The sequence below is a fragment of the Apteryx mantelli genome, chromosome 15 (genome assembly GCF_036417845.1).
Source record: "Apteryx mantelli isolate bAptMan1 chromosome 15, bAptMan1.hap1, whole genome shotgun sequence".
Classification (NCBI taxonomy): Eukaryota; Metazoa; Chordata; class Aves; order Apterygiformes; family Apterygidae; genus Apteryx; species Apteryx mantelli.
Genome location: NC_089992.1, coordinates 7,090,689 through 7,104,670, shown reverse-complemented (window position 1 = coordinate 7,104,670; position 13,982 = coordinate 7,090,689). Strand labels below are relative to the sequence as shown.

At 41.7% G+C, this 13,982-nt stretch overlaps 1 protein-coding gene across 1 annotated transcript in view; it reads left to right on the top strand.

Moving 5' to 3' along the window:
• Positions 1–761: 761 nt before the first annotated feature.
• Positions 762–13,982, top strand: part of MCTP2 (multiple C2 and transmembrane domain containing 2) — a 108,508-nt gene continuing 95,287 nt past the window's right edge. The window contains exons 1-4 of the mRNA XM_067305253.1: positions 762–811; positions 1,641–2,171; positions 9,311–9,373; positions 10,485–10,593. Of these exons, the coding sequence (XP_067161354.1) occupies positions 1,704–2,171; positions 9,311–9,373; positions 10,485–10,593 (640 nt within the window). The 5' untranslated portion in view covers positions 762–811; positions 1,641–1,703. The remainder of the gene's footprint in view (positions 812–1,640; positions 2,172–9,310; positions 9,374–10,484; positions 10,594–13,982) is intronic.

The window sequence follows — 13,982 nt, the reverse complement described above, 5'->3', positions numbered from 1 at the left end:
CTGGAGCTAGAGGTGAAAATGCTGCGTTTAGCTGATAATAGCTAGACAAGCATCCCTTTCTACATGAGCAACATTAGTTACTGGCATGTGAATGTAAGTAGTGCCATTACAGCATGCTATTTGTATGGAATATAGCTATGCTGATATCAAGCGCTTATGTACCAATATAATTATGACTATTGGGGAGGATTGTGCAGCTTTAGTTAAATAGTAGTACAGTAGTTGTATAGTAATGCAGTTAAAGCAGTGCTTTTTTTGTAGATGCCTCAGCAGTCTGCAACTATTATGGTAGGGAGAGTCATAAAATTATTAAAATAAGTTATTAAGTAACTGGCTGTACAAGTAGCTTAAACCTCATTCAAATTCGTGAGACCTAAGAGTAGATCTGTTTGAGTGCAGACTTTGTTTTTTCTATTTGAGTTTATCCGACAGTTGTATTTCTGTTGTCTGTTCTGTTTGCCTTAGTGCTCAGGATAATGTTGGGACACGTCATTTCTGGTCAACTGTGGACTTGTTAGAATGTGAATGGGCTATGAGTTTTGGAAGTAGTAGTCATGCAGTTAAAGCTTATATGTTTCTAAAGATTGATGTATATACTGTAGGCTGCATGTGTGTGCATCTTTGGGACTGCAAAGGAGTCAATCTGCAGGGTTCCTCAGCTTTTTTCTTAAGGAGTCTGTGATGATTTGACTGTCTCTGCTTCACAGAAGAACGATGGTTGCTCAGCTGGTGACTACGAAAGACTCTGTGAGGATACTGCTGTGAACAGGACCATCCATTTGACCGTTCCCATACGATGCAGATACAGTAGGTGATTTTGTTTTAGCTCCTTTCTTCTTGTTCCTTACTACTGTATCAATGTTTAATATGAATCAACTCAGAGACAAGAGTCCACCAGCAGGTTTTCAAAATCCATAAGTGATTCCCTCCATCTGTTTTTGTCCTCGTTTTTCTTCATTTTGTCCTTTCTTCAGACTGCGTTCCTTATGAGAAAAAATTGATGTAAAAAGTTGGAACGGATTAAAATTCATGATTTTGATAAAAGGAGTACTTGCTATTCACTTTCTCACTAGTAAAGTATTTATTTAGCTAAGGTGGCTGAAAACTTATAAAAAACTATATACAATAAAAAAATTGTTAATATATTTGCAAAAATGTTTCTTTGTGTCCCAAGTGGTGGTGGTGTTTGCCCTGTTTAACATTTTTAGAGATACCTAATATTTTCTTTGTGTTTTAAGTTCTGCGTGCCAGCTTTGCAAGCGTTTTTTGTATGCTGGCATTAACCTAACTCTCATCAGTAAGTTTTATAAAGGAAGCAGTTTCAAATCAGATAAATCACAATTTTTTGCAAATCAGGACTTGGCAGAGGAAGAAATGTAACCTTTCCCCTCTTAGATATCATAAAGTAGTAGACAGACATTGCGTTTTAGTGTAGGATTAAATACTTGCTCTGACTGTTGTCCTCCCAGATAATCAAACCTACCCACCAGATTGTGTTTGGAAGCGGTTACTAATGCAGTATGCTTTGTTTTTGCTGTTTAGAAAGATGACTGAAAGTTTCAAGATGAGATAATGAGTCATAATCTTCAGCTGCTATTTGCTTTCGTGATTGACTTTTATTCTTCCTATATTCCTTTTAGTCACCCTGGGAATCACTGAAGCCATTTAATACCAGAATCTTTGCTGAGATTCCTGTTGCAGCAATGGACTTGGATAAATCATCTGTTTGGGGATCTCTGAAACAGAAAACGAGGCCTTTCCTACAAAACTTGAGCGTGAAGAAGACAAGGAGAAGGTCTAGCAAAATGGTGGAGAGGAAGCAAAGGCACTCCTTGGACCGGCGCCTCAGCGTGTCTGTGCCTGACATGCTGAAGGTAGAGTCTCTCGTGGAAGAAGAGATGACCTACTCGAGCACTCAGGTGCTGTCTGCGTACTCCCCCGGCGATCTTCCCAGCTCCCTTGTGTCTCTGAAGGGCAGAAGCACTTCCCTGCGGCAGGCGGGAGAGGACTGGCAGTGGAAGCGGCAGGAGTCGGTGCGCACAGTTAGCGTGGCTGAATCGGAAACGCAAGTCGTGCGTGGCTGCGAGGCCACACGGAAATCCAGCAGTGACTTCTTCCAGCTGCTGCAGAGAGCCCGTCTGAGCAGCGACCTGACCGAAGAGATGGCTGAGGTAGGTGGCTTTTGTCTTGGCCAGGCGCTGAATAGCCGTCTTGGGCTTGCCGCACTACTCGGACTGGGTTATGGAGGGATGGAGGAGAGGTTCCTACTCAAGGAATGAATAAGGGGAAAAAATGAACATAAACCAAATGTGACGTATACATTCTTGGAGCCTACTTCTGACCTTCTTTCTGTTGATCTGCAGCTACAAAATGCTCCTTTGTAGTTCACACTCCAATTTCTTATTTTGTCAAGATGATGACGCCTCTGATTTTTTCAGTGTTGTTGAAATTGCTCACTTAAGTCAAATGCAGCTGCAGTCCTCTGAGCTCTGAAATATGCTGCTGTCTGATACATTTGCTGTAGGTTAAGAAAGCTTACCAGGATTGTCATAACAAAATCAACTTACCTTCCACCCCCTCAAGCTGAAGACAAGAGGTGAAAGAAAGGGTGAATAAGGTGAACTCTGTACCTGGAATTAACACAAATGAACATGTGATGGAGCGCACTGAACTTGTAGCATCATGTCCCAGGATGTCCTGTGGGTTTGCATTGTAATTAATTGGAGGAGATGCAAAACCAAAATGTTGCCTCTGCATTTCCTGTCTTATCCCTCCTTCTTCCCTCTCCCCCTGCCTCTTTGGCTGGTATTTCTGTAGCTGGATATAGTGCCGCAGGCACATCAGGGTCCGAGTCCGACATGCTTCAATTTGGAGTTGCACAATGGCTTTATAATATAGGCAGAAGGTCAGAATTGTGGCTGCTTTGAAGCATTTTAGGCAAAATGTGATGTTTCATTTTTTTTGTGGAAACATATCTTTTTGTGTTGAGTTTTCAACAGGAAAAAGGTTAGATTTTGTATTTGCTTTGAGGCCATCTTCCCATAGCCTAGGTGCTGCAGTTATGGTAGCCTTACTTAGTCATCTGAGATGCAAAAAAGTAACATAGATATTTCAATTTAATCCCTTTCTTTGGGAGTAGTGATTTTGCAGGTCAGTCAGCTTTTCTAAACTCTGTTTAAGATTATGTTCAGTGCTACTGTGGTTTTAAGTGAAGGTGGTATTTGGCGAGGATGCTGTCACATACTTTGTGACCACTGTGGGATTCAGAATCTGAAGTGAATTGTTAGTCCATGTTAAAGTTCCTGTAATGTTAATTTTTAGCCTATTCAAAGACATTGTTTTGTCATGGGAAATATTTACAAGGTTGAATATCTTTTTTTAACTGTTACTCACCAACTCTGGCTTTTGTGATACAACTCGATATCTGAAAGTTTTGTAGATGAGAGAGACTGGTACTTCCATAGGAACTGTTACTCTGGACCCAGCAGATCTCTCAAGTTCCTGGTTCTTCTTTTCATGAGATAAATCCTATAGTCTTGTTAGTGTGTGTGTCTACCTTTTTGTGGCCCACCTCCCACTAATTGTTTAACCAGTTAGCTAACTTCAACCCAGTGTGGCAAAGGAGAAAGTCTCAAAGTTGATTTCTTATAACTATCTAAAAGTAAGCAATTTCAGGAAGGAAAAATGGCAATGACAGCTAACCCAGTATATAAGAGGTGCAAAACTACATGAGACATAGGTTCAGTTATTATTTTCTCATAAATCGTTCATTAAACTTGTTTGTGGAAAGTGTATGTAAGAAAGCAAAGCCCTTTATCTTCTTATGTCTATCATTGTCATGTTGTGTCCCTTCTGCTCCATGAGGCTGACTGGAGAGTGGCTGTATTTAGGCTCAGCTGTTACAGTGACTTAAAAAAAGCAATAATGATGTAAACCAAATCTAAACAGCTAAACTGAGTCTGCAGCAGCCCCAGCATCCTGCAGAATGTGAAGGTAGGACATGGCCTGTGCTCCATCCCTGATTTGCTGTAAAACCATTATCTCATTGCAATGTATGCTCATAAGGGTGTGCTGCTGTTGGGATCTGTGCTTTCTCTTGCTCCTGAAGGTAGTGGCCTGCAGGCCCCAGATGGTGCATGAGCCCTCTGGGGTGGTGGGCTTTGCTCTGAGGATGTAAGGAGCAAGATAATCTTCTGATTTATGCCCAACTTCTCTATTGTCTCTTTTCCTGAGGAGCTGTTCTTTCTGATTATAAAACTCCTTGTTCTGCATCTCAAAGATTTGTGTATTCTTAACAAAGTGGTATCAGCATATATTTTTAGAATAAACTTTGTCCATCTGCTAGTTTTCTTTAAAACTCCTCTTAAATGAGAGAATCTTCCTGGATATTGCTTGAATGCAAAAGTTGTGCCTGCAAAAATAGAGCTACAGTCACTAGCGGCAGACATTCAGAATAACCTTAATCTGTTAGGATAATGGGATGCCCAGGAAACCTAATCTTTCAGCTGAAATCCAAAATTATTCCCCCTGTTTCTAATTACACTGCATGCGTTATGCCAGGGTCAGCACACTGATATTGATCCCATTGCTGTTTCGCAAGTGTCCCTCCCTTGCAAACGTGTGAAACTCCACAGTTGGAGATGCTGTTTTGCTGCTGGTCCCACTGCCAAGAGCGCTGGCTCCCCATCTCTGGGATGCTCCCCTGAGTGACAAATTCTGAGTCTGACCAAATAAGCAGAAGGAATCTGATGAGATTTTAATAACCTCCCTGCTTTGCTAATATGTGGTACTGACTGACCAGTGCCTGCTCCCGGTCTGTTGGGGTGCAAAGTATCAGACTTTTAGTCAAGGACAAGTCACTTCCAGTTTAGAGACGCTAATTTTTAAACACATTGGCTTGCACTTGTTTGAGCATACCATTATTCAGATGGCTACATAAGTAGCTAAAATGCCATAATTATCACTTCGTTTATGTGCTTGAATTTTACTCAGAAGTTGTAGCTACTCAAGTTAATCTGTATACAGTAGGCTGGAAACAATGAACGTGTTTTTAGGAGTTTGCTTCTAAGTTGTTTAATTTGTATCGGTTCACTTCTACTGTTGTAGATCAGCAGTTATAACCTAAAATGTACAGAGCATCAAGATTAACCCAAAATTTCACCTTTGGCATTGGGCAAACTAAGTGCTTTAGCAGAACGTAGTGCCTGTATATTCTCTTGGAGCTTAACTCTAAGAAAGTAAGTTTCTTTCCAACTCATAACAGTCTGAATTTGGCTCATTTTCTGCAGCATTTATCTTTCCCAAAGTGTGTCTTTGTGTATGTTTGTGCATATAAATCATTTAACATTTACTTTCATAACAAATCATCCCACTAGGTGAATGTCCTACCTTTCCTCCGGTAATCTGCCTCCAATTACAACTTCTAAATGCAGCAGAGATCTTTCTAAACAATATGCAGCAGAGTGGAGCAAATGAAGATAGAAATAGTTAAGGAATAATGAATAAATAAATAAATGAAGTACTTTATAAATAAATAAATAAAGTTCAATTCAGTGAAAACCTCAGTGCTTGGTTTTTTTCTTATACTTCATTGAACAGCCACAAAATCTGTACTCTGTGCCCCTCAGATGGGGACAGTTTATTGCAGCAGTTATTGGTCTCCTAATACTACTGGGTAGGGTTGCTGTAGAGAGCGTGACAAATACTTACAACGTTCTCCTGTAACCATGAGCGTCATTCACTGATCAGTGAGGTTAATCAGAAGGAAGACAGATCCCTGGAACAAAACAAATTAAAAAAAGAAGGCGTAGGTTGAGTTTTTTTCCCCCCTGAATTGCTTGTTATATGCCACCTACTCATTTCCTGATTTTCACTGGTCACCCAGTATCATGAGATACTTTCCGAGCCACATGCATGAGCTCAGTGTGGGGTTGTGGTTTCTACAGTCTTCTGAAACACCAGCACGGAGCTGCTAGTACCCAGAACTCACTATCTTCAGTGAAGGCTCTCGCCACATGTACCAGGGCAGGCTCAACTTTAACATATTTGTCTGTTGTTCTGTTATGACGACGTACCACTTTCCAATGCTGAAAAGGGTCATTTTTCCTTTTTTCATTTTCATTTGCTAAGAAATTTGCTTTTACTTTATCTTTGTTCTATTGTAGCTGAGCTAGACAACCTTGAAAGGTGAAGGAATAACTAGGTTGCCATTTAACCCCTGGCCCATTTGCTTAGGCTTATTGCAGGGGACACCATTAATGCCACTTTTTGCAGTTGCTTTTGGTGCATGGTCATTTATCATCGATGAAGTGCAGTAAGGCCGGTCATTCACGTTCCTAGTAACAAGGTGCTATGAGTCAGTAGCAAACCCAAGCCTCATCCCCTTGCTGATGCACTCTGTGCCTTTGTGTTTTTAATCATTCCTTCACAGAAAACAAGGGGAGGTAGAGGTTGGAAACCCTGTCAGGAGGAACATTTGATTTTTAAAATTTTTTTTTATATAAGCGTAATTATATAAAATCGTATATGTGGTGTATATATATTTTATATCTAAAGTGTGTGGTTTTGTGCATATATATGTGTGTAAATATATATTTCACATATGTGTTATTTAATTTTTTTTATAGAGCAGTGGGTGGAGTGTGGCTTGATGCCGACTAGGCATCTGCTACCCGAGCAGAGCGACAAGTGCCGGAGGGCAGCTTCTGCCTTTTGAGGATCACGTCCTTCAGCATCTTTCTGTAGTTAAGGCATTTTAGAAAAGGATAGTGTTGCGTCCTATTTAGGGGAGGAATTTCAGAGAAGTATCTGGGGTACGAATAGTACTGATTGCTTAGTGTAAGGATAACGGCTCAGACGCTGTTAGTGTTCGTGATTTTAAGGGAAGCGCTCCTTGTGTGGGGTTTGGCCCCATACATCTCTTCAGTCTGAATTTTTCATTTAAACGTGAGGTCCTTTTGATGGTGAACTTCACTCTGTCTTGTTCTAGTTTCTTACTGGGTCCTTGGTCTTAAATAATTTGAGTGCAATGAGTTCTACCTTGAGTTCTGCTGAGTTACTGGAATGAGTTGCTTAAGCAGAAAGAAATTTGGATCCAAAAACATAGCCAGATTTTGTGAAAATGTTCATAATTCCTTTGATTTTTTTCAATCAGCTCTAACACTTGTTTTGCTTTTGAAAGGATCAGGTCCCACAGCCACAGATACATTTGGGGCCATGACTCGGTGTGTGTGGCCCCATTTGCTTCTATTTAAGTGCAGAAACTTCAGTGTAGTTAGGCAGCACCAAGATTTCAGGACCATATTTTCAGCTAGACTTTTATCTCTGTTCAGTGATCTCATTGCAATTAGCTACTAGAATATTAGCAATTTACATTATATAGAGAATAAATGAAAGAACAAACTTTTATTTAAAAGTCTTTGTTCAAACTCTATCTATATTATGCAAGTAAAAAAAGGAATAGAGATAACTTTGAGGGTAGGATTTTTTGTGATAAATGATATAAAGGTAGTAGAGAGAATACTTTTTCAAATATGATTGTGTTCTTCAATAGAGTTCTTTGATTCTGTGTTTATGCAATGTAAAACAAGCTGTAAAGGGAAACTATTATCAATGGCAATGATTGTGCCTGAAGGAGATTCTTCTGAAGCTAGAGACTACTAAAAACACTGTTTAATGCACACAAGTGAGATTTTATGCATACTAGTCAGGAAATTCAAAGTTAGGGTTCCCCCAGCAGCTGTAACTCAGCTGTGTTGTGTGAGAATTTCTTCTGTTGCTCTGTATGATAATTTTTTCTGCTTTTAATGTGTTTTTGCAAGGTGTCCAAGTTACAACTGCTGTGGGAACCGTAATGTAAAATTTCACTTGCAAGACAGAATATTTAACTTGCAATGCTGAATTACTGTACTTCCTGAAATGTAATATATATGTATTTTGGGGGAGTAGGAGAAGAATGATTACACAAAAGCTTATGTTTATTTATTTCAGCACATCAGTACCTACAGAATTTAAGATCTCTGATATAGAACTTGGTCCTTTTGTTTTATGTTTGTGTAGTGCTCAACGCGATGCAGCTCTCATCTGAGGCCTTTGGATGTAACCACATTGCATATCATAACATTTTCACATGGAGATCAAATTCCATCTTATGTGCGTTTCTGAAGAGTGAGGTGGTTATTCTTAGCATAAATCTGTGTACTTGAATGGCCTGTAGTTACCCTGCATTAGACCAGAAGAGTTTCCCATGCACATAGGTCCTCTTCAGCGAAATGATGATCGTAGAACTGTCCAGGCAATCAAAATAACACCAGAGGTGTCCTGAGTGATGAATCTCTTCCGTGTGTCCAGACAGTCTAGACTCTGTGCCCCTGTAGCCTTGGGATTTTGGATGAGTCAGTATTTAGGAAGATATTTTTGACTTCCTCTTCTGTGCTGAGAAGGTCTAGATTAGAATGGTTTGGACCCTCCAGTTACTGCAGAAAATGGTAACTTACATGTCCAGCATCTTTTTTCCCTGTCCCTTTGACCAACTGCTTCTATTTTTTTCTCAGTTTGCCTAAGATGTTTTATCCTCTTATGAGGTTATATACATTATGAGGTTGTTCTGAATTTGAATATAAATAGCTGAGTTACTGGGACATAACATACTCGAAAATGGTAGTGTGAAGTCTTCCCTTCTCTTGCAACCAAAGGCTTAGAGAATTCAAAACTGAAATGCACATTGGGATTTGGCAAAGAATTTCTCTTGAAACTTGCCTTTTGGGTGATGAAGGAGAAAATGCACTCGGGTGAGAGTGCTTCCTGCTCTCTGACCTCAGCATACTGCTGCTGCTGCCGCCACTCCTGGAATTTTCATTTCATCTTAGTGAAGGAACTTGCAGATTCATCAAATAAAATTTTGCCCAGGAATACAGGCATTGCAGCAGAGACTGATAATTCCCCAACTCCAACGACCCTGAGGCACTAGGAGAGTTTGTGTGAGGGACTTTCAGTGCCGAAAGCACAGGCCTCCATGGTGGAGAAGACTGGGTTAATTCCAATGCCTGGGAGCAGGCACTTATTTTGTAGATCAGACTCAGGAGAATAAGTGCAGTCACTGTAAAACAGGAAAAAGAAATTTCTAGCTGAATTCCAGGAGGGGAAGTTTCTGTAAGCAGAAGTATAATTATTTTTTAAGCCAATTTTTAGCATCTCTCTGTTCCTACCCTCAAGCAATTTCACCAGTTACCATGCCTATGAGTATTTGCTTGGCTGAGGAATCTCAGTATTGCCGTTGTCTAATGCTTTGTATTTTTTTTTTTTTTGATAGTACCCATGTGGAGGAATGGATCTAGACTCTTCCATGTCATCTCAAAGTTTTGATGATCAGATGGTAAGTCCTTTTATTTTAAGGCATTTTGAAACTTGATCAGATTCTTTGTGGGAAGCACAATTAACTTTAGGTTCAGGGTCTTTGCTTGCATGCCTTTTGCTTACAAATATAAAAACCCAGCAGGTGAAACAACCTTCTGCAGATTTTTCCAGTGTGGTATTTTTGGGATGTTTTTGCAGTAGAGTCAGGCAGTTGCTAATGCTTTAAATGGACTAGTATGTTCTGCATTTTTTTCAAGGTGTTTTGTCATTTGTGTGTTGCACTGGTAACTGATGAAGGCACCAGCATAAATACTGAGTTAGTGGCCCAGGAAAAAAATGGGAGTAAAATAAAGACTACAAATACCTTAACATGGAAATAAGGTTTAAAAAACAGACCACTAAAATCCAGTCTTGGTCCACTGTAAAAGGGCATTTGCAGTTTTGAAACATGGCTGTCTCATGTAAAGCTCATTTGACTATTCTGGATTAATTTATCTACCTTTGCCTTTTGATAGCCTCCTCCTTAAGTGTTGTCTAGAGGTCCTTTACACTGAACATACCACCTGGATGGTGATGAAGAGGTGTATAATCCTGGCAGCATCTATGGGGAAGAAGAATGCTATCGAGTTTGCTACTGCAAAACTCATAACTAGCATTGCCCACTGTTGCTTTTTTCTTTTAGAACTGTATAAAGAAATATTGTGCTCTATAGCTGTATGAAATGTGTATTTCCTCATGAGATCATCATCAGATGAATACAGATGAATAAGAAAGAAGCAGCTAGAAAAAAAAAAATTGCAGTCAGTGGATAGGATGTGAAAATCCTGTCCATGCCTTTATGATTTTTAGTATTACTAATCACGTGCAGGGATAAACCTTCTTGTGTTACCCTTTGCTTTGTGAATATATCTGACAATGATATTAGTTTATTTGCATAATGAAACAAGCCTTGGAAAAACACCTTTCCTTCTTGGTCTGCTGGGTGCTCTGTTAAAGGTTTCCCTAGCGAAAGATGAGACGGTGGGGTCTGCGAATTTTGCTGCTGCAAGACTAAGACGACACCTGCTTCTGGTGTGATGCGTCTGCTGTGCGAGACCCGAACCGGTGACTGATTTCTTTGTTCTCCCCAGGCTCTTGAGGAAGGAAATGACTGTTTGAGTAACCTGCCGAGCCCCTTCGCTTACCTACTGACGATCCACCTGAAAGAAGGCCGGAACTTGGTTATCAGGGACCGCTGCGGTGAGCCACGCCTTGCCGTTTTCTCTTAAAATGCACAATTTTGCTTTCGCTTACTGCAGTTTGGCAGCAGCTTGGGCCACCGGCTTCTTCGTTACCTCTGGGGCACCTTTATGACTTGCACCCGTCCTCCGGCTTGCAGGTCAGAGCACTCAGCGACGGGGTTTATCCCCCTTAGGTGCGCAGGGGAGGGAGCTGCTGTTTGCGTGCTGCTCCCCTCTTCTGACTGCGCGGTTGTAGACCACCACCTTGACTGCACTTACTGCGTGTATCTGTCCAAGAACTGCAGAGTCATTTCTTGTCTGAGAAATTCTAACCTAGCTGAGAGCAAAGCCAAACAATGTTTTGAAATTGCTTAAACGGAGCAGCTGCTGAGAGCGGTTTTGGGGTTAGCTGCAAAGGTCCTAATAAACGGGAAGCTGTGGGGGAGGAGATAAAAGCCAGCACTCCCGTCTCAACCTGAAAGACAGTTCAGCGAGGACGCGATTTAAAAAAATAGCAAATGATGCATTAAACTAAGTTTAAAAAATATATATATATATTTGGAGAATTCCTGGGAAAATTGGAATTTCAGTCCCTCCCACCAAGCCGATCCTATTAGAGACCGAGGACGTGTTATGTGCTGTCATGCGGAGCTGTCTGGGGGATAGCCTAAGCCTGCCAAAATTGGTTTTGGAGAGGTGGGGACTGTGTGAAAGTGCCTGCTGTTAGTCTGGCTGTCCTTCAGTCTGTCACAGGCAGAGAGTAAAACCGCTTATAAATAGCCGGTTGCTAGTTTCTCTGCTTGGTGCTGGGGAATGGATAATCCTGCCAGCAGCTCTGAAGAGGCTTGGTGAAGCAATTGCTTCTGCCAGAGCTATGAGATCTTCCATCTGCACCTTCCTCGTAGCTCTTCCAGATATCCAACGTTGGTCTGATGCGTATTTCTTTCTGTGTGCGGAAAAGTTTCTAGATACTTTTACATTGCAACTATATATGAGCAGTTCCTGTCTTTTGAGATGAAGCAATAAGGCTTATTCGTACAGGTTTCATGAAAATAAGTTTGAATGGCCTTAGAGGCCTGTAAAGGTATGCATGTAAAGGGGCTGGGATAGATTTGGAAACCTTCTCGCACTGGCTGCTGGTTTGCTGTTGGGATTTTTCCTGTTATCTCAGTTAATTTTTCCATGCTGGTTTTCTTTCATGTTTTCACCAAGCAGTAGCTCTTGATTGAGCGTATATTACTTTTTCCTTGGAGCTTCCAGCTTTTGGAAGGAGTGAGTGAATACTTAGATTAAGATCTTCACTCTTTGAACAGAGGCATGTTGCTTCCTGACAGCGTAGCAGTTTGTTGGATTTACTAGCAAGCTATACAAGCCAGGACACGTCCCGCCACTTCTTTGGAAAAGATGCTATAAATGAGCAATTCCGGCATGGCAATATTTCTAAAGAAGAGAGGCGGCGTTGTTTGTTCTAAGCTGTGTTCTTTTGCGTTAGAAAGCAAGTGCTTGCCTTAAGCCTCGTACAATGCAGTGCAGTATGATGTAAAACAGCATCAAGGTGATCAAGGGGAAAAAGCATTTTGGCAGGTCTCTGCCGCTTTCTGTGGCAAACGACTGCGCCTTTAGAAAACGGAGTATGTGAAGTGGTGTATCATCCAGTTAAATTCCTGCTTTTCTTATTTTTTTTGCCCGCAGTAGAGCAAAAGAAGTAGTGACTGTCTTCCAGTCACTGTCACGTTGCTGCGGTGACCCCCCCGAGAAGAGCATGCCGGAGATGCTCAGATTCGCATCCGCATAGACGTCTGTTGTCATACTGCTTGGTTACGTGCTTATCTCTGCGAGACACTTCGTTGGGTCTAACCTGCGGCCACTCTGGCTCTTGCAACGCGCTTTTAGAAGCGGGAAGTTGTCAGCTTCATTCTCTGCAACGTGAGAAAACCTCAGAGCAAACCTGTAGGCCAGGAGAACGATGCGACTTGCCGCCTTCTCCTCTCCCCTGCGACGCTAGACGCTGCCAGGCTGAGAAGGAGGCGTCGTGCCAGGGTGCCGGCAGCCGGCTGTGCCCGCGCTTTCGTGTCCGTGCGGTGGTGGGGCGTGGGGCTGGTGCCCCATGGGGCTAGCGGTGCTAGCCTGAGTCCCCAGAGCTGGCACACTAGTCCTGCCGCGCACTAGTGAGGTTACTGCTTCTGCTTTCGCAGGCGCCTAAGCGCAGCAGCCTGCCCCGATAACTTTGATACAGCAGCAACGTGTTGTCTGCAGTTGGCGTAGCCCGAGAGTTTGACTGAGTGCCAGGTCGTGCTCGTTCACGTTTTGGGAACAGGAAGCCTCCAGAGCTAACCAAGCAATGCTGTTTGCAAAACAGCTGGGGTGAGGCTTTCAGAACCCTCTTTCCTTAATTCATGGCATATATTTTTGTGTGCAATAGGGTCCCTGAGCTCTGTAGTTCTTCCAGTAGGTATAAGGCTAAGTTGCAGGTCATGTTTCATGTGTGTATTGGAGTTGTAAAGTTCCTCTGGTCAGTCTTGTCTGAACAACTGCAAAAACGCTCTGGTAGATACCCGTCACAGCAGGGTATCAGAGTTCATGTGTAGGAGTACTTCTGTACCATTTTTATTCAAATTTGAGGTCATACTTATTGGTAGCTGCTTGCCTAGTCAGTGATAGAAATTTTAACTCCTTGTCTCCGTGGAGTCTCTTATAAACTAAATGCCAAATGGTATGAAAACCACAGAGCTTGACTGAAGACTGTATACCAGCATCCTTGGCTTGTTATAACCAGATTTTTAATTTTTCCTAAATTTTAGTATTTAGTAATTATGATACCAGCAATTTCTCTAAAAGTTCTGCATCTTCTCAGAGATAAAGAAAATGGCATGCAAGTGTGGTGCCCTCCCCCTTCTCACACACGCAGTTTTTTCCACTTAATTTTAATTTGCGGGCAACTCAAGTTGAGGGGACTGGCAGAACATGTAAGAGTAGAAATGCAGATAAAAATCGCAAGCTGTGTTCTTGATGCCCTCTCGTGGCCATTTTTAACGTTGTCCTATAGCCTCTGACAAAGAAAAATCAAGCCGAGGGCTTCTGGAGGGCTCCGCAGGGGTGGACATTAGCCATTTCATACAGATCAGCTCTTTCACCTGTTACTTTTATGTTCTGCCATAAATGCAATAACTTCTGGACCAGATGGGGATGTAGCAGCTGGAGTTGCACTGTGTGTTTCAGCACTATAAAAACTTTGTAAGAAACAAGATACACTTGAAAAATCCAGTGAACAGAATGAAATTTCTAGTTTTGGTATTTTGTCAGGACACTGAGGTTGTTTAATCCACCCCATTAACAGGCCAGTATCCCATCGCTTCCTAACATTATGCCATGGTTTTGAACCAAAACCAACTTATACATACACTGTCT